The sequence below is a fragment of the Ambystoma mexicanum genome, chromosome 10, assembly GCF_040938575.1.
Source record: "Ambystoma mexicanum isolate Mex_15411 chromosome 10, UKY_AmexF1_1, whole genome shotgun sequence".
Taxonomy (NCBI): Eukaryota; Metazoa; Chordata; class Amphibia; order Caudata; family Ambystomatidae; genus Ambystoma; species Ambystoma mexicanum.
In genome coordinates this window covers 1,534,645,713-1,534,670,393 of record NC_090932.1, presented here as the reverse complement: position 1 = coordinate 1,534,670,393, position 24,681 = coordinate 1,534,645,713, and the positions used below count along the sequence as shown (strand labels likewise).

At 46.5% G+C, this 24,681-nt stretch overlaps 1 protein-coding gene across 3 annotated transcripts; it reads left to right on the top strand.

Annotated features, from left to right (window-relative positions):
- The first annotated feature begins 376 nt into the window (after window positions 1-376).
- On the top strand, window positions 377-22,336 carry RPLP0 (ribosomal protein lateral stalk subunit P0). 3 transcript variants are annotated; one of them, XM_069619735.1, is made up of 8 exons: window positions 377-488; window positions 3,746-3,853; window positions 16,946-17,121; window positions 18,238-18,325; window positions 18,455-18,601; window positions 18,953-19,138; window positions 21,350-21,490; window positions 22,132-22,336. In XM_069619735.1, the coding sequence occupies exons 2-8, from the start codon at window positions 3,800-3,802 to the stop codon at window positions 22,282-22,284; spliced, it is 945 nt and encodes a 314-aa protein (XP_069475836.1). In that variant the 5' UTR covers window positions 377-488; window positions 3,746-3,799; the 3' UTR covers window positions 22,285-22,336. The 3 variants fall into 3 exon arrangements, with proteins under 3 accessions (XP_069475836.1, XP_069475837.1, XP_069475838.1); XM_069619736.1 differs by having other exon boundaries at window positions 470-544; XM_069619737.1 differs by lacking the exon at window positions 377-488 and adding an exon at window positions 2,763-2,866.
- The last annotated feature ends 2,345 nt before the right edge of the window (window positions 22,337-24,681 follow it).

The following is a 24,681-nucleotide window of genomic DNA, read 5'->3' as shown; positions in this document are numbered from 1 at the left end:
AATCGTATAATTATTACAGAAGAAAGCAGACAGTCGAAACCTGCAATAATCAAGTTAGAGCTGTCAACACTTGCTGTTCAATCAGCTTGCTACCTTGTCTTGACAGAAGATGGATAACTACGAAAGTCTCTCCTCCCGTTTTTCCCAGGACTCTAGTCTTTCTATTCTGTTTTCTCCAATCATCCTGCATGTTCTTTTCTTTATTTCCATCGTCCCATGACGTACGCACCACGTGTCTATCGCGTGCCCCGAAGTTGAACATCCCTATTTACTGTGCCTTTAAGAGGAGGGAGCGTTTCTTAATACGCCATTGACTGGCGTTTGTTTTACCCAATCTTCTTCTCCTATAATTGATTGACAGTTTCGAAAACCGGTCTTTGAATCGTGACGTTTGCAGTATGCTGCTCCGTGATTGGCTGACGTCCCCTGGTATAAAAGAGCCGTGTTGGGCGCCGCCGCCCTCTTTCTTCACGCAGTCCTCGTGTGAGGTTCGTTGGAGGCCGATTGATTGTGTGCGCCATTGTGGCTTTCCGTGCTGCTGCAGGTGCCCGTGCTTGCTGTGCGGGAGACGGCACCTTTCCGCTGCGGTTATCTAGCCCGGCATCACCGTGGAGTCGGGGTTCTATCTATGGCTAAGGGACGGATAGTCTCCGGAGTGCTGCCCTTCTCTCACGGAACCCCCCCCCCCCCCATCACCTCTATACGCATGCCTGCTTCCCTGTAACGCCTGTGTTCTCCACAGGGTATTCCCTAGGACGTTGATGGAGGCGCGCTCTTCCTGGGTTTAGTGGTAGTGTCGCTTCTTGGCGGTCGTGGGTGGTCTTTGTAGGGCCCACAGGGACTGTGGTTCGCTGAAATGCCTTATAGTTGGCGGTTGCCTTGCTGGCTATGGAGGATGTTTGCCCTACTAGGAAGGCACGAGTCACTCGCCAACGGATACATACTTTGTAATCTGTTCAGGCTTACCGGGTATTGAATGAATTGTTTATTTGTATAGCGCCTATAAGGTGTTTCAAAGCGCTTCAATGAGGGAGGGCGCATGGGACAATAGTTACATCCTTACAAGTCCTTGAAACAAATCAGAATGTGAAATAACTATCAGCCTGGTGACATTTCCGATAGGGCAAGGAACAATTAAGGAGGAAAGATGAAGGGAAAAATGAGACCAAACAAGCATTAACATCACTATGCCTGACGACAATTGATGTACTGCATGCGTATACAAGAGGGAAGGGGAAGGAGAGGAACGAAACAAATGATTCTTACTAGGTCGGTTGACAATTCAGAAAAGTGCTGGGGTGGGTGAGCTGAAGACAGAGGGAAGGAGGGGGCCACAGGCAGGCTGCTAGCAAAGGTCATGGACAATGATGGGAGTAAGTGCTAACGAACGTTAAAAGGGAGGGAAGAAGGCAGGCGGCTACGATTACTATGCCTGAGGGCAATTGGGGTAGTGCCACACTTGGCAGGGAGGGAGGGCAGGTGGCAGCGGGGTAGTTGGAGCCCCTGGAAGATTTAGTAGCCCAAGGGATGGTTATGATTGTACTCTCCACACAAAGCGCGAATGATTTCCCACGTCCAAGATGTTGGCCGTTTCAAAGCCTGGCAATGCTGGATATAGAAATATATTCGTTGCCAATAATATGTCTAGAGGTGGTGTTGGTTTTCTAGAATGTTTCAAGCTTTCTATGTATTTGTGGCCCCCGTTTAAAAATCTTTTTACCTTCTGTGAATGTGTCGAATAAGGCCACAACACCCTGGTAATTGTCACAGCAGTTTCTGGCTTTTGTCATCTGTTCAGTTGACTGGTCTTGACACCAGCGGTCGAAGTGTACGAAAAGTAGTGGAACTATGTTCCCTGCTGGCCTGCCCCAGCTCTCCACAAACCCCATCACTGCGCCCCTCCCACACACAAACCCCCCAAACACAAGCACCTGCTGTTTAAGGGAACAGTGAAACCTAAAATTAAAAGTATAGGAGCAGCGCTCCCTCCCACTTCGACCCCTGTCTGACACAGAAAGCCATGGTATTCAACCTTCATATCGACCCCGAGTAAAAATGTTTCTGGGGCCCCTGCATAGGGGTGGGGCCTCCGTAATCGACCTCAAATATGTTGGGCGGGGTTCTCTTTAAAATACATGCAAATTACGTACTGTTTTTTTCTATTAAAAAGCCGTTTCCGTTATACTCCACACTACTTTTAATACATGTTTAGTCTGCCTCCTTCCCCCTCCAAGGGGCCTGCTTCCCAGTTTGAAGACTACTGCAGCAAGGTCTGCGTCTATTGCCACCCTGTTTTAAATGGCGTTGGGTTGGTTTTCACTGGCGGGTCCAGATTTTATTTGCTTGGAGCAATTACCATAATTCTTGGGGGGTGGGGAGGAGTTACCTTTCATTGGATGTAGATTTGGATTTCTTCCTTTTCGATTATTGGGGATTCTTCTAGATTACTGCACTTTCAATGTGATACGAGTATCTCGAGTCGCATAAGAGCAAGTGAGTTAACTTCTCAGACTTGCCTAGGCCATCATCCTGTCCTTTCCCATTCGAAGTTAGTATCTGGTGCACTTTGCTTTAATGGGTGTTAATTGCTGTTGCAGTGTAGACAGCGTGTCGTTGTATATTCCGTTTAATTGCTACAGCAAACTTCCCTTGTGCCAAATTGGGCCTCAGTGAAAATGTCCTAATCCGACTGTCTAGTATTGGGTTGGCCTTTAACATCAACTTTGGAACAGTAACAGATGGATGCTTGGATTGCAGAAACGCTCAGGATGTCCTTGCTGGAGCAGTTACTCTATAAGAATTGGAAGTCAAAACTATACATTTGGTGTATATTCTTAACTGGAGCCTGGATCTGCGGTTACCTTAGGTAGAGGGGATGGGGTAATGTACTTGAAGTTTTATCTTTGGTTTATTTGAGAAAAAAGTTGATTACAATTGGTCCAAGCGGGTTCTACAAGTGGAGGGTATCAAGAGGGGGTGTCTGGTCATTGGTGACTGGCTTCCCCGATTGTGAATAAAGTGTTAAAAGCTTTGCAGTAATCCATGGCACTGAACAATATCGTTGAACTACATGTACAAATATAAGCTACGCCTGTCGATGTAACCTCAGGGGTGCCAAGGAGAGATGTGCTCTTGTGGGGGAGATGGGTTACATGTGTGTGCAGTGAGTGGGTGTATACCTGTGGCCCTCCCGTACGCATAGCGGTGCACGTGTGCTGTCCCCTGCAACTAAACACAACACGGATGGAGCATGGACACTTGTTGCACACGGTCCTGTGCGTGCACGCTGCCATACACGTAGACAAATGCAATGCAATGGTTACATTGTCTCATTCGGTACAGCGTGGTCCTGTTTACTTAGATGCCTAAGGTGAACAATGTCAGGATTTTAGTCATCCGTATGAGTTTGCAGAGATTCTTTCTGAAATGGCTTGCCTGCGGGACTTGGGGCTAATTAACCTATATTGCGAATATTGGTGCTATTGATTAGTTTAATGCTATTTCAAAGAAAGATGCACAAATACCACCGTAGCCATGCAAAGGACATTCCTGTCAAGTTTTGCACAAACCATATCTTATCCACTGGATGTGGGTATCCACATCGTATCCTCGCAGCGAATGCTTATATTGCATGCGCTGTACTTCAACTGCCGCTTTGAAGTGAAACGCCACGCAAATAGTGGGGCATAATGAGCATGTGGGGAACGCTTTATTCATTGATGGCCTGTCTTCCATTTTTGTGTAGGTTACACCTCGTCTTTAAACCCTTTTTGTGGCAATCCTTGGCTGCACCATCGAGATGCCCAGGGAAGACAGGGCTACGTGGAAGGCCAACTACTTCACCAAAATCATCGTAAGTATCTTGGAAGCTTTTAATGTGTGTGGCAGAAGTGTTGGGTGATTTCCACCAGGGATGCAACTACAGTAGTGGCTTAATGCATCAAACGCCAGTTTCCTTGGCTGTTACTGCTTATTCCCTTTGTAACCTGAAAGGTGGAGAGAAAGATGAGTAGAAATTCAAAGTCTTCAGTAGTCACATAGTTCACTAGGTTAAATGAAGGGAAGCAAACTCAGATGAGTGCGTCTACAATGCTGTTGAGGCATAAGGATAGTTCTCAAAGGTACAAATCTATATTTCGATGCAGCAGCTTAATGTAAAGTGAGTTCGACAGATGTTTGGGATAAACCGGTGACAGAATTGAGTTTTGAACTGACATGTATTCTGGAGAAGACACCAAGGCGCTGGTTGACTGATCCTATGCAGTGGGAGATGGGACTTGCCCAGGATCAGAGTTTGGTGTTACCGAGAGGGGCCTGCATGGTGCCTTTTGCGCTTGAAGAGTGGAAAAGACACTTGGCCTCATTGCAAGTTGGGCGGTATTCTGGCTGGAATACTGCCCAACGGAATTACCAGTGGCAGCATTAATCCGCATTTTTAGTTTATTTGCCTCTGGGGCATTTTGGGCGTAATTACTGCTGCAGTAATTCCACCTATTTTTGGTGGAAAGCGGGGGCTGACGCTGGACCTAAATCCCCCATTCCAGGACCATACTTGTAATGAGGCCCACTGTCTGCTCCTGTATTTTCATGTCTGCTGCTAGGCCACCTACAATCCCTACTGACAGCAGGCACCCTTCATTCCACGCATCAGCAGATGACTGTGATTCTTCCTCCCTTGGTCTTGTTGGGTTATAGTGCATTTGTATAATTCCTCATGGTAAAGGAATTTGTATCGCACAGTCACCAGTGGAGTTGGTCCCCAGGTGGATCCATAAATGTGAAGGCGGGGTGGGTTAGTAAGGTGAAGAGGGAGTAGGATGTGGAGAGAAGTGGTGTCCTGTTGGCGGCTTCAGTTCGGTATGCACATGCGCTGAGCTTTGGTGGGAGTATCCGATGTCTGGCCTCGTGTGCTGTTGGTGCAGCTTGTTTGTTGCAGTGTGGTGAAGTGTGTGCGCCTTGCTGTGCTAGAGGTGGTTTTGTATGGGTTAGGTATACATCATTTTTTAGCTTTTTGGTTAGTGGGTTATGTCTCGCAGCTGACCTTTGCATTTTGGCTGAATGCCTAGGGTTAAGAATCCTGTAGCAGAGGCCCAGGTCTCGCAATACACTACATTTCACCATACAATAGACAAGATGGAAACTATACCTGAAATTTAGAGTGCTGTACAGTGGGCAAAGGCACTGGTTCCACAGTAAGTGGGTTTCTGCGTATGATAGACATAGATGGAGGCTACACCTGGATTTGAGGATTCTATAGTGTACCATTGGTGTCATCTCAAAGCGCTGTGGGTTGCACGCCCTCAGGGACTGTGGTCCGTATCAGTATTGTAGCATATGGTGCTTGGGTGCTCTTGGTATGGGATCAGCCATTGGTTTTTCTAAAGCTGTTTGGTGCAATGGATGTCAGCGATCGGTGTAATGTGTGCAGCAAAGAGGGTGGTTTCCGAGCCTGCATTCTGGCTGCCGTGAGCATGTGTAAGATTGAGCACCTTGGCCGATTTAAAAAAAAAAGGATTTCAGTGCTGAATTGCTGCGTTCTACCATGCTGTTGAGGTGTTTTATGAGCGATGTAGGTATTTGTGCAGCTAGGCCGAATTCGAGGGGTGTAGCTGCATTCTGTTGTAAAGCGGCAGGTGAGCATATTGGTAGGAATGAGTGCGCGGTTACCTGTGAGTGGCCCCCTTACTTGGGATGCTTTTGAAGGTAAGTGCGCCAGCCGTGTCTTCCCCGGTACTTCGTGACAGTGGATTTCAGAGGGGTAAACTGGTTGGCGGGCTATGTTTTTATCTTGGTTGGGCTGTCCTTTTCCAGACATTGGGGGCCCATTTTCCGTGGAGGAATTTTAAGCTGGGTTGTTGGGTGTCGCTTTTGTTGTGATTATCCAGCGGGTTGTAGGCACGCATAATTGCATTCGTGCCACTGGTCTAGGGTTGCAAGTTATTTCTAGGTAGGCAGGGGTTGCCTCTTTTGATCATATAGCACCAGCTATACTTTGGGGTTTGAGCGGCTTGCAGCTGCATCGGCCAGCAGTCTTTGGTCAGTGGGCCGACTTCCGTGCCCCGACTGATTATTATGCTTTTCCGGGGAGAAGTAAATGGTCAGCCATTTTCCATGGCGCTTCTGTTTCAGTTTAATGCTGATTCTCACAGGAGTTGATCATGGGGGGGTGAGGGGGGGGGGGTGTTATGGCCTTGGGCTGACCATTTCATGAATTTGGGAAGAGCATTTTTTACAGCTCTACGGAAGGCCATGTCCTGATTGTCGAATACGGGAGGTAGCACATTCTATAGAGTTGGTGCCAAGGTCAAATAGGCTGACCCACCCAAGTCTGGCTGAATTGGAGGCTGGGTTCATTAGGAGGGCCATGCTTGACCTTAGGGTGCGTGGTGGGTGGTAGAGCATAGTCTTCTCTTGGAGGTATGTCGGGCCTACCTTGTGCAATGATCGGTGGGTGATGCACAGGTTTTTGAAAGTAGCTTAGTCCAATGGGTAGCCAGTGGAGGGTGCGGAGAGCAGGCGAGAAGTGGCCTCTTTGTCCCAGTGCAAGTGGTTTAGCTGCTGCGGTTTGCACTCTTTGGGGTTTAAGTTGGTATGCCGGGGCACCCAGGTACATGGAGTTTGCATAGTCCAGTCTGGACATGACAATTGGCATTGTAGAAGTCAATCTGTTGGGGAAGGAGATATTCGGGAAGATGCATCTCAGCTGTCTGAGGTGGTAGTGACAGGATTTGGATACATTATTGATCTGGTGGGGCAGGGTTAGGCCCAAGTCCAATGTGCAGCCAAGGTTTTTGACGGTGGGGTAGGGGTTGCGCTGGGGGAGGGAGGCAGGCCATGGGAGTGGTTGCGGGAGTAGAGCTGTTGCCACATACCATGATCTATTTTCTATGAGTTGAGAAGGAGGTGCTTTCTAGTCATCCATTGGTCTATAGCAATGAGGCAGGTTGCTAGGTCGGGGTGATCAGTGCTCGTCTTGGGGATTCTCAGGATCATTTGGGTGTCAGCATAACTAGCAGGTGAGGTTGTGCGAACGGATGAACCCTGCCCGTGGGGTCAGGTAGAGGTTGAAAAGGGCGAGGCAAGCGCCCTGGGGTACTTTGGTGTTCACTGGGCGAGCTGAGAGGTTATGGTATAAGGGGGTAGGGGAGTAGGAGAATGGTTGGTTTACTGTTAAGGAAAGATGCAATCCAAGTCTCGAATTCCAGGGTAGTGCAGCCGGTCAAGGATTGGGTGGTTAATGGTATCAAAGGCTGCTGAGAGATCAAGGAGAACCAGAGCAGCACATCCTTAAGTCTGCCGTGACTTTGAGGTCGTCCCCGATGGAGATCAATGTGGTTTTGGTTCCATGGTGAGGCCTGAAGTCACTGAGCGGGGTCTAGTAGGTTTAGTTTATTTGCTTGTATAGCACACCGAACCCGGAGGTATCTGGATGCTTTTACATGAGTATACATGTATGCAAAGGCTGGTAGAATTACCAGGATAAGACATGAAAGTTAGACAAGAGTAGACAGAGTGCAGTGCATAGCTAGAAGGACACCAGACTTGTTACAGATCAAGTTGCATATTTACAATTTCCATAGAATTTTCCGTACAGGTTATATTTTACAATAAGACTTAGTGGACTGATGTTTATAAGGTACTATGCGATAACAGGGGTTCTGCATAGGACCTCAAAGGATAGTCACATATTGTGCATCTAGCCTAAAGAGCTTTTAGTGTCAGTGATGGAACATTAGTTACTCTGGGAGAAAAGCCAGGATTTTACCTTGTTCCTAAAGGACAGGAAGGGAGGTTCTGCTCTTAGTGCGGGGGGCATAGCATTCCAAGTCTTGGCTGCCAGCACTGGGAAGCTAGCACCACCAGCGTTAATCGGTTTGAATTCGGGGATGTTGACAATGGGCATAATTGGCTCTGGTAGGTCTGTACGGCACCTTTTTTGAGAATTTGTCGACCAGGTACTTGGGTGCAGAGTTTGTCGGACATTTGTTGGGTGATCAGTAGGGTTCTGAATGTGGTCTTGGCTTGGGGGCCAGTTGGTGTTCCGTCTAATTTGTGGAATATGGTTGGAACGAGGAATGTTTAGGGCTGCTCGAAGGGCATTGTTTTGCAACACTTGTAATTTGTTTACATTTCGTTGGCTAGTGCCTAAATATAGGGTATTGCAATAGTCCAATTTAGAGTGAGTGCCCTAGCCAATGTGATGCAGTTGTTAGTGGTCAGGAAGGGTCTGCATCGTGTAAATTTGGACGTTTGTCATTGATAATGCTGTTGCCTTTATTTGTCTGGAAAGAGATGAGGTGGAGTCCAGATAAACACCAAGCGTTTGGGCATCTTGGCGTCCTTATCTACTTTGATATTATTTCCATCGATATTGGGTATATATTGGGGGCCGAGCTCGAGTCTCTGCCTGGAGCCGATTAGCAGTAGCTCTGTCTAGTTGTCATTTAGACAGACCATGCTTGGCCATCCAAGCTTGAATCATGCTGTAAATTTCATTTAGAAGTAGTGAATCTTTTGTCATGTGTTCCTCGAAGTGTGATAAGAATTTGCGTATCGTCCGCTGCGATGGGGGAAAACACACTCATGGTTCTGAGAGAAATGAGTGGACCAAGGCAGTGGCTTTGGAGGAGGCTGCTGCTGTAGTAAGATAAGTGGTTGATATATTGTGGTAAACTAAATCGAACACTGCCGATAAGTCGACTAGGAGTAAAGCTTTTTTCCATTCTTTGACCATGTCCAGCTGAATTTTTAAATCCAGAAGGCTGTCGCGGTGCCATGTCTGGGTCTAAACCCAGATTGCCGAAGCTCCAGAAGATTATTGGTTTCGAGGTGATTTTGTAGCTGGGTGTAGGCTGCTTTATCTAGTATTTTCAGGAGGAAGGGTACGGTTGTTATGTCTATAATTGGTAGGAATGCTGGGGTCAAGGTTAGGTTTTTTTGAGGCATGCCCCAAGCATCTTTAAGATTTTTGGGGACAGTGCACAGGGCAAAGGGAGTTATTGAAGGTGATGAAAGGAGCGAGATCCTTTGTCCCTTTTATGATAGTGGCAGGGCAGATGTCGCCTTGAGGCTTGCGATGATGGCTTCAACCTCTCTCGGTGTGGCTGGTATTCAAAAGGAGTGCATGTATTAGTGGTTGAGGGGGGGGTTGCTGCCTATAGAAGGTGTGGAGTAAGGCTTGCTTGGTTTGGTTGGATGTGCAATTTTGGCTTGCAATGTGGCTTTTTGTCTAAAAGAGCCTTTTGTATTTTAGTACACAAGGGGATGTCTTTATTACAACAATCTGGTGGGGAGATGGGTGACTCCAACTCTGGAGAAGATTTGGTGTTGTGGATTCTCTTATTGTAGGTGTCGCTTTTAGTTTTCAGGATAGCGACTTTATAGGCGTTGGAAACAGCAGTGAAGTTTTCCTTATTCTGAGCTGAAGGTTTTTCTCCAGGTGGCTCCTGAGCATCTTTTGATTTTGTTAGGCTTTAAGCTCAAATGTGAACCATTTGTTAAGGTAGGCTTAGCTTTTCTCAGTTTAAGCGGGGCTAGATCAAGGGCAGTGCGTAGGTTCAGATTATTTAGTTCCACCAGTTTGGTAGGATCTGTCTCTAAATTCTTCTGAGGGGTAGTGATGGGTTGAAGTAGCGGTAGTAAACTCTCCAAAGTGATTAGGCGGTTGTTTCTCCTTAAGGCAGGAGGGGCTTGACGGTCATGTAGTAGACAGAAGTCTTGGATTTCAAAGTTAATGTTATGGTCAGACCAGACGCATGGTGAGTTTGAGATGATTGTAGTGTTGCATTTTAGACCGGCAACCCAATCCAGGATTCTGCCCTTGCAATTAGTTGGATCAGAGATACGCTGTGAGAAACCCAGTTTTGTGATATCATTTTCTAAGGCAATAGCATTTGCATCGAATTGGTAATGTAGACCTAAATTCAGATCGCCCAAGAGCATGATTTGGGTGCTAGGTTTGGTGTTCTGGGCGAGGAGGTGGTTGATGCCTTCCTCGAAGGAGGTAGGGCCCGGGGTCTGTAATAACTGTGGATGAGAAGCGTTTGTGCAGCTGAAAGGAAAAGTTTGACGGAGAGAAGTTCTCCAGATGGGATTGGATGACTATCGAATTTTGCTTATGCCCAATGTATTTTTAGAGATAATCGCGACTCCACCTCTACTGGTAGTTCTGTAGGCCCTGATAATAGAATAATGTTCTGGAACTCCTAGTATGACAGATGCTGGATGTAGCCACGTTTCAGTAACTGCTAAAAAATCTAGTTGGTTCACTAGGATGAGGTCTGCTATATCAAGTGCATGTGCAGTGGAGGACCTTGTGTTGAGTGCTCCTTTGATATGGTGAGCCTCAGCAGACGGGGATGGTAAGATGGTAGGATTAGAAACCTGTACTGGTCCATTTTATATTTGTGTAGAGGGGTGGTGTTGACTGTTATGTTTAATCACGGGATTCTTGTGGCGAAGGGTGTTCTTAATGGAGGCACGGGAGCCAAGTCTCATGTTGGTGGAGCATAGCATATTGGGGATGGGCCCTGTAGTATAGTGTGCTAGCCATTGACTCGTAGTGAGGGTGTGATTGCTGCTCTGAGTCTAGTGTTCTGTCTGTACTTGGCTAAGAATGGACGGAGACAGGCGTTTCATAGGTGCAGCAGAGTTGAGGGGTAATGATGTGGCCATGGTGAGAATGACCGCCTGCAGGTTTGTCCTATAGTCTGGGTGGAGAGTAGCTTGCTATCAGTAAGATGCAGGTTGAATAGTGTGTAGAAGATGGGAGGTTGCTGAGATACTAGTTAATTGGAGAGGGTGTAATCAACATGTCAGTATCAAGGCAGAGTAACCGATGTAACAAAAGTTGTAGCCGAGCACGTGTAGTACTGCAAGGCTAAGGTTACTGCTACAAGACAATGTGTACTGTAAGGACAGTGTACATTAGGAAGAATTACTTCGGATTATTCCCAGATTTGTAAATACATGGTAACTGATAACATCTGTATCAGTTGATAGGTAGTGCAAACAAAAGCAGGCATTTAGTAAGACTGGCAGAAGAGAGAAGATAGAGGCATGAGCATTTAAAAGACACTGGTTACTAGAGGGGAGCTCGGTAACTACCAGACCGTAATAACCTAGGACTGGTACACTTTGTAATAAGATGCAGGTGTCTCATGCAAACAGCAGTCAGAGCAGTACTACGTTGCAAAAATGCCTGCACTACGGTTAACAGAGGCAGTGTAGAGCAGGTAGATCCAATTGCAACGTTAGTACAAGCTGTAAAGTAAGTTCATGCTAGTACCTCAAGGTATTGGAGTTGTAGAAGCTTAAGAAGTTGGTGCCGGTGAATAGTCAAATCTTGGCAGGTATTATTGGTATGTGCATTCTTTACTGAAAATGAGTTGGGGGAGTCAATAGGGTAGCAGGCTTTTCTTAAGTGTTTTGGGCGGTAATGTAGACTGGCCGCTCCAGTGCGAATATGTATGAAGGGCGCTTGGTAATCGTATCCGGAGGGGTCACCAGGGTCCTGGCTGAACAGACAGGTTCTGTGGCCTTTTGTTGTGGGCCTTCTGGTGTGAGGCCAGATCTGTTTGGTAGAAATGTCGATGTGGGGCCAATCAGGCGGTGGCTGTAGGAGTTGCCAAGATTCAATAAAGGGTGCCTGGCAGAGTCCTGATATGCCCAGGAGGATACCTGTATGTAAAATGCTAGAAATCAGGATGGGAGATCCGTAGACAGCGGTCTTGTTTTGAAGCTATTGTATTTTGCCTTCAGAACGATTTTGCACAGATAAATAGAATTGAACATTAACAGGAATTTCGATGAGCACGAAAGTATGGACAGGCGTTTTTTCTTAAGGGGAATACAGGTGAGTATAGTCCCTTTTCAATTATCAAGACAATTTCCACAGTGGGGTATTCAACAAAACAGGTTTTGTGGCGCAACCTTTGTATATATGTGTTGGTTAGTGTAGTGTACACTATTTTGTTGAATACCCCCGGACCTACTACAGTCCTCGGTCACACCCTGCACAAGTTCTGTCACTACCTATCTGTATTGTATACTTGTGTACCAATGTGGAAATTCTCTCGATAATTGAAAATCGTTTTGAAGGCAAAATAAAATAGCTTCAAAACAAGACAACTGTCTACGGATCTCCCATCCTGATTTCTAGCATTTTACATGTAGGAGTTGCCAGGCAACGTGGGCCCGACACAGCAGCAGCCATTTTTGAATGGTTTAGTAGTCGAGCAAGGTGGTGAATTTAAAAATGATGCCTTCACAAGTTGGAGATAGTCGGTCGCAATATAGCAGAGGTCATACAAATTTAAATCATCTAATTGGCTATGCATGCAGCAACACGTGAAATACTGTAATACTGTGGTTGAAGGACTGCAGAGTCTTACCAGCCGGCCAATTTAATGAATAGCAAGTGGGACGGTCACACTTCTCCTGAAGCAGACTGGGATGGGCTCCAGTTCTCCCATGGTGGTGTGCAGTGGGTGGTGGATTCAACTAAAAGATTGCGCTGAGAGTAGGCAGAGCGGCCGATTAGTTTTGACAGGAATCTGGTTTTGTTTTTGGATTGCTAAAGCGCACTACAGCCCAAGGGCATTGAGGTGCGTGTTGACGATGGGCCTTTAATTGGATGACACAAGGGGGGTTGGGGGCCTGCCTTTTTCAGCAGGGGCTTGACGTGCAATAGTTTGAAGGGTTCTGGGAAGTAGCCAGAGGTGAGTCATTGAGTATGGACCTAGCCTGTTATCCTGCACAGGTGGAGATTTTTCAGGGAGGCGAGTCAATGTTAGGATCCAGCGGGTCTGCTACTGGAAAGTAGTTTGAGGAATTCCTCACTCGATATATCGGCTTGAAGGAGTTGAAAGTCTGCGCTGCAGGGCGGTGGGATCTTGGCCGGCAGGGGGTGAGGTTGGAGAGTTTAGCATTAAGGGTGGCCGTCCTGTCCAGTGCCGTTATTTAGAAGTGATGGGAGAGGGAGTTGCAGAGCACTTGCGTGGGTGTGGTAGGGGCAGTGGCGCAAGAGGGTTTCACGAATTCTGAGATCCTGTGGGGCGCTTTACTTCTGCTGCAGAAGTTTAGGATTATTTTATTATAGTAGTTTTTTTTGGCCTTTCCCATCTTGGATTTGTAGTTTTGGTGATGCTGTGGGTTTAACATTCTGCTGAGTCTTCACGCCTGTTTTTGCTGCTAGGCTGCCGGGTGAGTGTTTGTGCATTGTGCAGCTTCTCCCCTCTCTTCCCTTGGTGCCTCTGCCCCCTCCTTCCGTGATACTCTTCTCCCCTATCTATTAACTGCTACTCTATCACCTATCCTCGCTCTCTCTCGAAGCCTGGAAGGAAAAAGTTAAAGGGACTCCTGGCCTCCAACCCAAGCCCATTGTTGACACAGACTATCACTGACATCCTTTGTCACCCCCTCTCCGGACCTATGGGCTCCCCATATAGTCTGTCCTTTCCCCTCTTTGCCCATTAATCCTCTAGTATCAATGTCTACCAGAATGGCACTGTAATGGCACAGGGCTCTCAGCCCAATCCCCTCCTTCTGTATAGGAGTCTCTCATTAACTCCCTCCTTTCTCCTGCTACTCCTCCTTCTCCCCCCCGGCCTCTTTTCCCCGTCTGAGGGTTGTACCCCTCCTCGGGAGACCTTCAAAGGCGGCATTCAGCTAGCTACCCTCAGTTCCTGCTCTGCTGTCACTGACATCTGCCACCTCCTTGAAGACATTGACATCCTCGCTCTCACTGAGACATGGTTCAAGGTCAGCTCTGTCACTGCGTTTGACACTCTTCTCCCTAAAGGCTACAAGATCCTCTCCGAACGGCGGAGAGGCCCTGATTTTCCCTGAATGGCTCTCTGCTACTGTCATACCCACTCAATTCTACTTTCTTTGAATGCCATGTCTGTAGGCTTGGTGTCTCTCCTACCTCTCCCTCACAACTGTTTATGGGGCCCCCTGTACTAATCTCCCCTTTCGTCTCAAAATGGGCTGACCTCCTCCAAGCTTGTCCTTGCAAGACTTCAACATTCATCTGGTCTCCTGATGTGGCTATTGTACTCTTCCACGATCTGACTCTTTGCCTCACAATTCTTCCATCTGGTTGAACCCACTCAGCCGGACACACCTTGGATGCGCTCATCTCCGCAGACATCCCTATCTCCAACCCTCTCACTACAGCGCTATCCTGGTCTGACCATGCTCTCCTACCACTTGGAGCTCTGGGCCCCCGGCTATGCCTCTGCCTGCACTGCCAGTCTCCTGTCATTCGACCGATGAAGCAAGTGTCAGTCACTGCATTTGCCACCACCTTCGTTCCTCCTCCCACCCCTTCTTTTGGCTCTCATATCAACTCAGCTCTTGCTAACCTTTCATCTCTCCATCTCCAACACCCTGGACATCCTTGCCCCTGTCACAAGGATCCACATGAAACCTGCCTCCAAACGCAACTCTTGGTATGACTCGGACCTGGCCGCTCTGAAAAGCAAGTGCAGAGTTTGAGCGGAAGTGGCAGGCCTCAAGCACATCCTGGCAAACTGGGGTGCTGCCTGCTCCAAAGGCAATACAGACTCCATCCGCTCAAAGAAAAGGGCTCATGTCCAAGCCTGCATCTCTGCAGACCACCTGTAACACGGCAGAACTTTTCAAAATCTAATGAACTTGCCGATCCTACTGTAGTTTCAATTACTCTTTCCTCCTCCCACACCCTCTGTACCGTACTGGCGTATTACTTCACTACCAAAACCCAGGACATTTGTTCCTCACTCCGTTACTCGCCTCCCCACCTCTCTTGCCTCCCTTGGCCCCACTTTCTACCTCCCCCATACTTTCCTCTCCATTGCACTGGATGAGATCTCTAGTAGTCTGCCTTATGAAAGTCTCCTCCAAACAGGTGCTCCCCTGCTATTCCAGAACTTTCAAGGACATCTCTCTCGCCCCTGCCTTGGCTGATTTCTGTAACCACTCCTTTGCCACTGGCTTTCCCTCTATCCCTCAAGCATTCCCTTGTTATCCTCTCCTAAAAATGCAGTCTGCTGGCCCTTTCTGCCCAGCTATCTATCGCCCCCATCGCCATCACCCTTTTCCTGGGCAAACTCCTGGAAAAGTCGGTTGCCCCCAACTGATCCACCACACTGAATCTGTTGGTTCTCTCCACGACCACCAGTCTGGCTTCAGAATATCCAAAGGCATGGAAACTGCTCTCCTGAACACCTGTAAAGACCTCTCAAATCTTGATTCCAACTCTCCCTCCGTTGTCATAATAATTTAGCATTTATATAGCGCTACGAACCCTCAGGCATCTGAGCGCTGCTTATTACTCAGTGTGTGGTGCTCATTTATTGACCTCGGAACGATGAAAGGCTGAGTTTGGCCCCGCCGGGATTCAAACCTGCATCAGCAGGCTGTGCAATGTCAAAGCGAGCGCTCTACTTGATGTGCTACCGGACTGCTCAGCCTCTTTCCTGTGCCTTTGACAGTCAATCATGCCACCCTCGTACTCGTCTGATACTCTTGGCATCAGACCTGGCACTGTCTTGGCTGACCTCCTTCGTATCCAACCAACTTTCCCAGGTTCAACTGGGCCCTTTCCTTGCCTACACTCGCCCTCCACCTGCAGGGTCCCTCAGGGCTCTATCCTATCGCTGTGGTTCTTCAATATCTACCTTGCCCCTTTGTCCCACTCACTTTATCTCCTCACTTCGTGTTATGCTGATGGCACACAGCTCTCCTTCAAGCTTCCCTCCTCTACCACCTCATATCTGACTGCTTTCAGGCATGGTGCATGGCTATTGATCTGTGCCTTAATGTCCGTAAAACCAAGATCCTTCTCATTGTAACGCCTTAAGATAGACTGCTGCACCAGACTCTTCCTCAATCTGTCCAAGGGGACTACATCTCTCCCGCCCTAATCGCTCAATTGGCTCCCGATGGCAACAATGATCTAATGAAAGACCCTCTGCATCATCCTCAATCTTTCTGGGGCCTGCTGCACCCAGCGCTCCCTAAAGACCTCCCGGCTATAGCACTTAGGTCCTCTAGCTCCAACTCTGCAGACTCGACATTTCTCCAAGCAGAGTTGGGGGTGGGGAGGGTTGATCTCTACTTTCAGCAGGAGCTTTCCTTTGGAATAGCCTTCCTGCCTCAGACTTGCGCCGGGATGCCGGAAGCGCCTCAAGACCCTACTTCTCTACTTAATTCCCCCTCGCCCTCCCTTGCTAATTCCCCAGTCTGTCTGCTGACACTGGATGCCTGGTCCTTTGAGTCTTACAGGGCACCCCCTCCCTGACCAGCCGGAGGGTTGGCACCCTCTGGGAGTCTGGTCCGCCCCATCCCTGCACGTGATGGTGAGACCCTGGCACTTGCCCTCCTTGGCGCTTGCCCAACCCTGGGCACGCCCCCAGCACTTCTTGCTGCTGCACTTGCCCGATCCGAATGTCACAGGGCCTACTAGGAATAATATAGTTTTGATTATCCTTGTCCTCCCCGAACCTTCCATTTTGTCTTGTGGTTCCTGGAAACATTGTGTGTAGGTGCCTTATAAATATGCTATAAAATAAAATGTTCTGAAACAACCCAGCAGTCATTTGGGAGGGTGTGGAGGGTAAAGCAAAGGATGTGCAGCCTTGGGATCTTGATGACTTAGCCTAAAACTCCCATTAGACCTCAGCCTAGTTGTCGTTCAAGATCTTGGGATTCATCCAAAACTTCTGCAGAGCTGCAGATTTAGACCCCATGGTTGACAGGCAAGATGATCATGCTCGTCCTATTCTAGAGGGAAACAAGGTAATCCATGGCAGAGGGTCGCATTTTACACCTGCCCTATTGCAATTTACAATTTGATGCACAGGAGAGATTAGTTAATGTGCTGTGAGTTTGCAATGTTTTAAATTATACAAGGTGGTGGCAGTCCCCCACAGCATCATGGTAACATTGTTTTTTTGTTTAGCAACTATTGGATGATTTTCCAAAATGCTTCATCGTGGGAGCAGACAATGTTGGCTCCAAGCAAATGCAGCAGATCCGCATGTCCCTGCGGGGAAAGGCTGTGGTGCTTATGGGGAAGAACACCATGATGAGGAAGGCCATCCGTGGGCACTTGGAGAACAACCCAGCCCTAGAGAAGTAAGTTTGAAGCTAGACATCACACATGCCATGCATTTCTGAACTTATCTTGCCCTGTCTCTCTTGGCAAGGAGAGACTGCGGTGCCGAAGTGGCTGTTATAGAATACCTGCATGTGCTTTGGTCGAGTAGTTTAATGGGATTTTCTCTGCAACCAGACCTGGGCCGGAAAGTTTTGTGGATATCAAACGTTTATGGCTTTTGTCAAAGTGTTGTGCATTGGGGCGAGGGGAATATCAGACATACGTAGTGTGCTTGGATACTGGTATATAAGGGAGAGTAGGAGCCTGCCATTCCATTGAATCTTTTAGTATCAAATTCATGATTTAAGTGGTTATTTTAGCTGGGATTACCAGGACTTAACTGTATTGGGAAAGCTTCTTTGAAAAATGGTACTAACAATCCTCTGCCACCCAGTTGCCATGTGGTGTCGAGGTGCCTTCTGAAATTGGTGGATCATGTTGCATAAGTGTCTCCATTTAACTGTTGCATTTTATTCAGGTCTGCTTGATGCTTTTTGTCGCTAATTGGCAACTTGTTTATTTTCCTTGCATTGTTTCTGCAGAATTTTTCCAACCTGATCATTAAGTGAATGGTTTCAAGTAACTTGAAATTTTTACACCTTGTCTAGCGCATACTGTTTATTTAGCCTTTCCACCCCGCACCAATGATTCTAACTTGCTGATTTGAGGCCATTTTGTGATCTCAACATTTGCCCGATATTGATTATTTACAGGATATTTGCAGGTTATCCAAGTCACAAATGTTTTGATGGCCAGTTCCTTTCAACTTGCATTTTTACAGCCAAAGGCAGATGCTTGCCTTCATGTAACCCTTGCTGCTGTTTGGACATTGGTACTAAGGTGTTAACATGACACAAATATATCCTTTTCTGTGTTAAACCTTGGCATGAAACACGTGCTGCTGGGCTGATTATCTTAAACGCACTGCTACATCTTGGGGAGTTTCTTCCCCTGGCAGTCATCCAAGTCAGCATGTTAGCTTCAAGCAAGAGGGCTGACATGTTGGCCTGCTCTGTGAATGATGTACACATCAGATTGTAATTAAGCTGCATTCGATTTGGTAATGTTTTACATTGTCTTGATCCTATCTGCAGGCTTCTGAATCATATTCGAGGGAACGTTGGTTTTGTGTTCACCAAGGAAGATCTGACAGAAATCAGGGACATGCTGCTGGCCAATAAGGTAAAGATGCACAGGCTGGATTTGGGTTCGGGTGTGGGAGTTGATGCAAGGGTCTTTTATATGGTATCTGTGAGATTAAATGGGATGTAGAAATACCTGCATGGTCTTGAATTTTCTACTGCCCTTTAGGTGCCTGCTTCAGCTCGTGCAGGTGCAACTGCGCCCTGTGAAGTGACTGTACCTGCTCAAAACACCGGGCTGGGACCTGAAAAGACGTCTTTCTTCCAGGCTTTGGGTATCACCACCAAAATCTCCAGAGGAACCATTGAAATCTTGGTGAGTGCAGATGGGTTGTCTTGGGGTAACGTGCAGGAGAACATTTGCCTGCAATCTAAAGATTATGGTCTTGTGGCACTTGTCTCGATTTCACTCAAGTGGATTAGACAATGTAAATAAAAGTACATCTTAGCAGCAATTAATCTGTCCAAACACTATGCTGCAGTGACACAATGGATACATTGCTGTGGCACAGACTTGGTTGCTATGCCGCAAGTCCTTGTCTTTATGCCCCAGTTGATCTTTAACGAGTTGAATAGGAGTCTTGTAATGGTTAACTGAAGGTTGAATGTCTTTAAGTTGCATTACAAATGTGCACCTAAAAGTTCAAATGTGTTTTTTTTCTCGCAGAGTGATGTACAGCTCATCAAGACTGGTGACAAAGTGGGTGCCAGTGAAGCCACACTCCTAAACATGCTGAACATCTCTCCATTTTCTTTCGGGCTAATCATCCAACAAGTGTATGATAATGGCAGCATCTACAATCCTGAAGTGCTAGACATCACTGAGGAAGCCTTGCATGTCCGCTTTTTGGAGGTACCCGACCACAGCAATTATTTGACATCATAGTAGCCGGTCTAGTTTACATGGGTGTCCCTGCCCTGTTGGTAGGAAGGGAGTGGAGTTTAAGAGCATTCCTAAAATAGTCTGAGATAGTCAGTATGAGGACAAAAAGCTTGGTGGGGGATAGTTCAGACAGTTGCAGTAAAGTGCAATTGAGGAAGCTGTAAGTGTGAAGCTCTTTGACAGAATGTAATTTGCATGGGTTAAATAGCTGCCACTTTTTACTAAAATGATGCAGGTGATTTTTCTGAGTAAGATCTGCTAATCGGACCATACTTTAATCATTCTGAATGCCAAATAACAAGCATGCTTGTACCTTGCTGTGACTATGGCATCCCTAGCAGTTGCCCTGCAGTGACAGCAGGGCAGGTTCAAGGGTTACAAGCACACAGTTCCAACAGACAGAGGCTGCTTTTTAATTGTATGCACCTCTAATGCAAAACATTGTGCCTACACCGCCTGGTGGTGGTTGAAGACCTATAAGCCGTGTCTGTTTGACATGGTAGCTACTGAGATTAGTTATTCAGCCACAATCATTGGGTGTCATATTTTCAGCTTGGTGGCTCATTCATGACTGGAGCTGATTTGGTTTGGCTGTCTTGCCCATTGTACCAACAAATGGCCATGTATCAGAGGATGTCACTTTGATCACTCCTTGCACCAGGGGAGAGGAATCCTCACTGTTATGTCCCCTGGGAACCAGTGCTTCAAAGACCATCTCGTCATGATAATGGGTGCCTCACACCAGGGTGCCAATTGGAGTCCTCTTGATGTCGGCAGACCAAAGGGCGGAGTTAGTGTAGCTTGGGGAGCTTCATTCCGGAGGGTTCTCCATCTTGGATTTTGCTAGGTCTCCCAAATATCCTATCCCCCCCACTTCCTGCAGACAACACTCGTAGGGCACCCGTTTGTTCCTTATACACCCTCCAAGCTGCTGCAAGGAAACGGCTGCAATCCTCCACTTTAGACTGCCTCCATCTGCTTAGCCTGATGCTTAAGTTCCAGTCTCTGCATCGAAGACCCGCTGTCTTTTAGCGACCCCGCAGTAAACATTATAGCCTGGTTACCAGATTATTCACGCTCCAAGCTCATCATAGCGTCAGTACCCAGATGCTATGTTGAGCCACTGAGACATTTTCTGCACACAAAGCCACCCAGTCTTCCAGCATCTGATCTGCAAGCAGGTGCTTCTGCTAAAAGTTAGAACCCATTGCAGTCATTCCCCTCTTGACCTGTGCTTGGATTATACTCTCGGTTCAGTGTCAAAGCTTAGCTTACGGTTGAGCCCTGAAAGAAGAGAACTTGGAGGTATTTGACGTGGCCCTTGTCTTCCTTGACGGACCATAGAAATGTAAAGCTACCTGCTCAACGTTTTTGAAGACCTCTTCGTTAACTGACACTTTGCTGCTGTAATCTTTGCTTTAGTGCCTCTGTCTAAAAGCCCAGAGTGGCTCTTTAGAATAGTTGGCTCACTGTTTTCCTTTACAGGGTAGGCCAGTGGGGACTTGTTTGTGCTGATTTTTGTTTAAATATCTAAAAAAAAAAATTGATTTGATATTTTGGTGCCACTGTACTATTTTGTCCCATCTTACACCATGAGTGAATAGCCTGTCTGGCTGCATTAGAGACGCAAAGGAGGTGTACTTGATGGGCTTTAGTAGTGGAGGGGCTGAGTAGGCGCTTAAGAGCTGTAGTCCTTTCAACACACCCTCTCAAACAAGTTGCACAGATGCAAATTCATTGTTTCTAATTTAAAAAGCAAGAGCACGCATGCTGGATCTTGAGTGGCATGCAGTGACTTGGGTAAACAGTTTACGGTTTATGCTACAAAGATATGAAGCCTTAAGTGCAGCTGGGCTAGTTTTGCTGTGAATTCAGTCAAATGCCTATCTTTTGTCACGTGGCCAACCTCCTTTCTTGCATTATCTCCCTTTTTGTAATCTGAGTTTGCGTTATCCTCTGCAGAATAATTTGTCTAATGTGATAGATTATGGAGTAGTGAAGTTGGTCCATATTCATTTTATTTGCATCACTTTGATGCTGCAATTGCGTTATCACAGTATTAGCTATGAAGGATTGTGCTTTCAAAATCATGTTTGCTTATACACAGAAATGTTATGCATGGTGCACCATGGCGTTGTACCTGCTCTGCATGTATTTTAATGTTTGTTTTTGTTCCTAAAGGGTGTCCGCAATGTTGCAAGTATCTGCCTGCAGATTGGTTATCCCACCATTGCTTCTGTGCCTCATTCAGTCATCAATGGGTACAAGAGAGTTCTGGCTGTAGCTGTGGAGACAAACTACAGCTTTCCACTGGCAGATAAGGTAAGTTCTGTACAGGTTTTGGCTAGGTTCATAATTTGGCAGCTACCTCGCAGAATGACTAGGTACGGGAATTTGTAGTTTGGTTTGACTTTATTGGGAACAGTTACCAGATTTTCTATGGCTTGTAAGTGTTAACATCAAGCCAATCATTTTAACATGTTGCTTGTTTGCCTGACATAACATGTCAGTGTGCTTTCTTCGCTGCACAGTGGACTTTAGGAACATAATGTGTGTGGTACTGAACACCAAAGCTGTGTGGCGTCTGCTGCTGCAAACTGCTTTGAATGAATGGAAAGAATGGTGGGAGTACTGTGGGTATCACCAGATAATCGAAGAGAGTTGCAGGGGGGTGGGGTGGAGTGGATACAGAGGTCGGGGTCTACAGGAAGATCCTCAAATGGTTTGGGGGAAAATGGGACTGGGCGGGGGAGATCATTTTGAAACTCTCGTTGTACAAAGAACGGAGTTCAACATGCATTGTGAAATGGAAACACTTTTGGGCGTTTTATAATTTATCGACTAGCGCCAGTTTTAGTTGCGTCACAATTAATACATTGATGTTTTGCTTAACAGAGATTTTTAGTTTGCACGCTACTATTGCAATTTTGAATTTTAAAAACAAACTTCATGTTTACTTCCAGGTCAAGGCTTTCTTGGCTGACCCCTCTGCTTTTGTGGTTGCTGCTCCTGTCGCTGCTGTTGCTGCAGCTCCAGCTGCAGCTGTTAAGGAGGAGAAGAAAGTGGAAGAATCTGAGGAATCAGACGACGATATGGGATTTGGTCTTTTCGATTAATCAGAGTATCGAATGTTGTCTAACCAGTGAAATAAATAAAAAACGAACCTTAGCCTGTCTAGAATTGCTTTTGATATTTCATCTTTTTGGCTCTGCAACTTTGATGTTTGACTGTAGAAGATAGATGCACACAACCTGGTACCAGAAGGATAAGCTTTAGGAGATATAGGAAATGTGTCCATGATGTACCTTGTTTTTTTATCCATTTGCCCTTATTTTACTATATCCTTGAATTCTTAAACCCACTGTTGCCGATTCAAAAAGGAATGATTCCAAAGAAGTGCTAAGATGGATTTCTGAACTCTAACCTGTTGGGCAGTTTCAGGCCAGCCTAGTTTCCTGGAACAGGGTAACCTTGACAAGCCAGACCATTCAAGATAGCATTGGCAGGAGGGGTGCGGTTGATCGAAGGTGAACAATGAGGACACCGTAAACACCACAAATTACTATTGGGTGTATATATCAAAAATACATATACATTTATTAAAAGCCTTTTAAGTCAAACACAAGATAAAACCACAGCAATATTACTACTAGCACAACACTATACTCTGGAACATGTATACAGTAGCTATTGACCAAAGGAATATTCAACAGGTTAAGATCCACATGTAACAGAAGTGGGTCAGACAGTGAAAATATACTTTAGGAAATTCAAGAGTCCCAACCCTAACTAATAGACAGTCCAATCCCTACGAAGTGTGGAGTCATGTGCTCAAAAGTACATCCAGCATGGCAGAACTCAATCGTGCGTTGTGCAAAAACTGGTTGTTTCAAGGGGCTGTAATGTCTCAGGAATGGGGGTACTATGAATAGAGTTCCACTATTTAAGGACGGTCTCCACAAGGGTGCAGAGCCATTTCCTGAAATCTGGAATAGGATGGTAATTCAGACTGTCCCTACAAAGGTGAGTGGCCCTTGGGACAATCGTGCGTAAGTCTTTAGATGCGCCAGGGGCCACCGTGTTGCAAGTATTCACTGACCTTTAACGCAGTCCGGACCAGACTTCGCCAGTTATGTCCTGTTTGCTTGCAGGTTTGAGTGCAGCAGTTACACGTACCTCTGGCTTTCAGGGGCTGTGCTCTGAGGCCTCAGTCTGTGGCAGGGCAGGGGTGTTTTCTCTGCTTCTGGGGAAGGGATCGGGCCAGTTCCACTGCAGCTTGTCAACACAGCAGGTGACACGACTACAGCTTCGGGTTTGCGTGGGGGTCTGCATGGCCAAATAAGGAATTTCCTAGGTCTGCTCGGCCTGGGGAAGGAAAAGGGACAAAATGGCCTTTTTAAGCACTGACCACTGTCCTGGGCCAAATGTGGTTAGGACCATTGAAGAGTCAAATGCTTAAAAGTAACTGCTGCCACCAGCTCGGTCCTAGACACACTTGTACATTCACCAAAAATCCTTTGAGGCTGTCTAAGGCCTTAAAAATGAAAAGGGGACCCCAGCGCACTGTACTGGAGGGTACATTGTGCACTGCTAAAATGTTGCCAAGGAATGGCAACAAAGTGAAACTAAGGGAAACAAAGTCTGAAGGGCATGTCATTGCCCCTTAAGATGAGCAAAAGCCCAGCGGGATACAGCAGAAGGCTGGGCTCCACTGGTAAGTCGGGCTAGGATGGTCCGATCAAAGCAAAAAGTTGGGTGGTTCACAACTGGAGGGAAAATTACCCAGAAATGGAAATCTTTACTAACAAAGCAGTAAAATGCAGTTACTATGGTAGTCTTGTTAAATTTGAGTTGAATTAAATTGCTTGTTAGTGGTGCAATAGAGTCTAGAAGGATCTAAGATCACACAGGCAAACATTCATGCTATGTTCAAAAGTCCTCATCTGTCGCAGTTTAACATCTGATCCTAGTATCCGTTTTGCAATACTGTAACTTGTGACTTTAGGGTCTTGTCTTAGTTAAATGTCAGCACCTAAGTGGCTGAGGCTGAAACAAAATCCTTGATAGGAAGTTTGGTCTAGGGTATGTTGAGACTAGTTGTGGTCTGTACATTTTTCATGAGGTAATCTGTGGCAATGACCATACCCACCTGTGATTGCTTTACCTGAAAATGCCAGAATATGCAAGTTAATGAGACATATACCTAGTACAACTACAGTCAACGGAAGTAAATGTCTATGCTTAAAGATGCTGTACGAACCCCCTAACTGGCGCTCTTCAGTATTGAGGGATTTACTAGTTCTATGGGCCTTATTTGTGTTTTGATATTGACCAGTGATCTTAAGTCTTTTTACTGTGACTGTTCAATGTAGTAGTGTGCAATCACTGCCCCTGATGAGGAAAAATGGTCTGCACAAGTGAATTGCACAGCATGCCTCCACAAAGGTGAATTCAACAGTCTCCATACCATCGTCTCCCAGACTTCTGGAATAATGTTTTATATAACACTTAAT

Coding starts and splice junctions, on each gene's coding strand:
- RPLP0 (XM_069619735.1), top strand. CDS start 3,800: ATGCCCAGGGAAGACAGGGCTACGTGGAAGGCCAACTACTTCACCAAA. Junction 17,122..18,237: donor AACAACCCAGCCCTAGAGAA/GTAAGTTTGAAG, acceptor TCCTATCTGCAG/GCTTCTGAATCATATTCGAG. Junction 18,326..18,454: donor ACATGCTGCTGGCCAATAAG/GTAAAGATGCAC, acceptor ACTGCCCTTTAG/GTGCCTGCTTCAGCTCGTGC.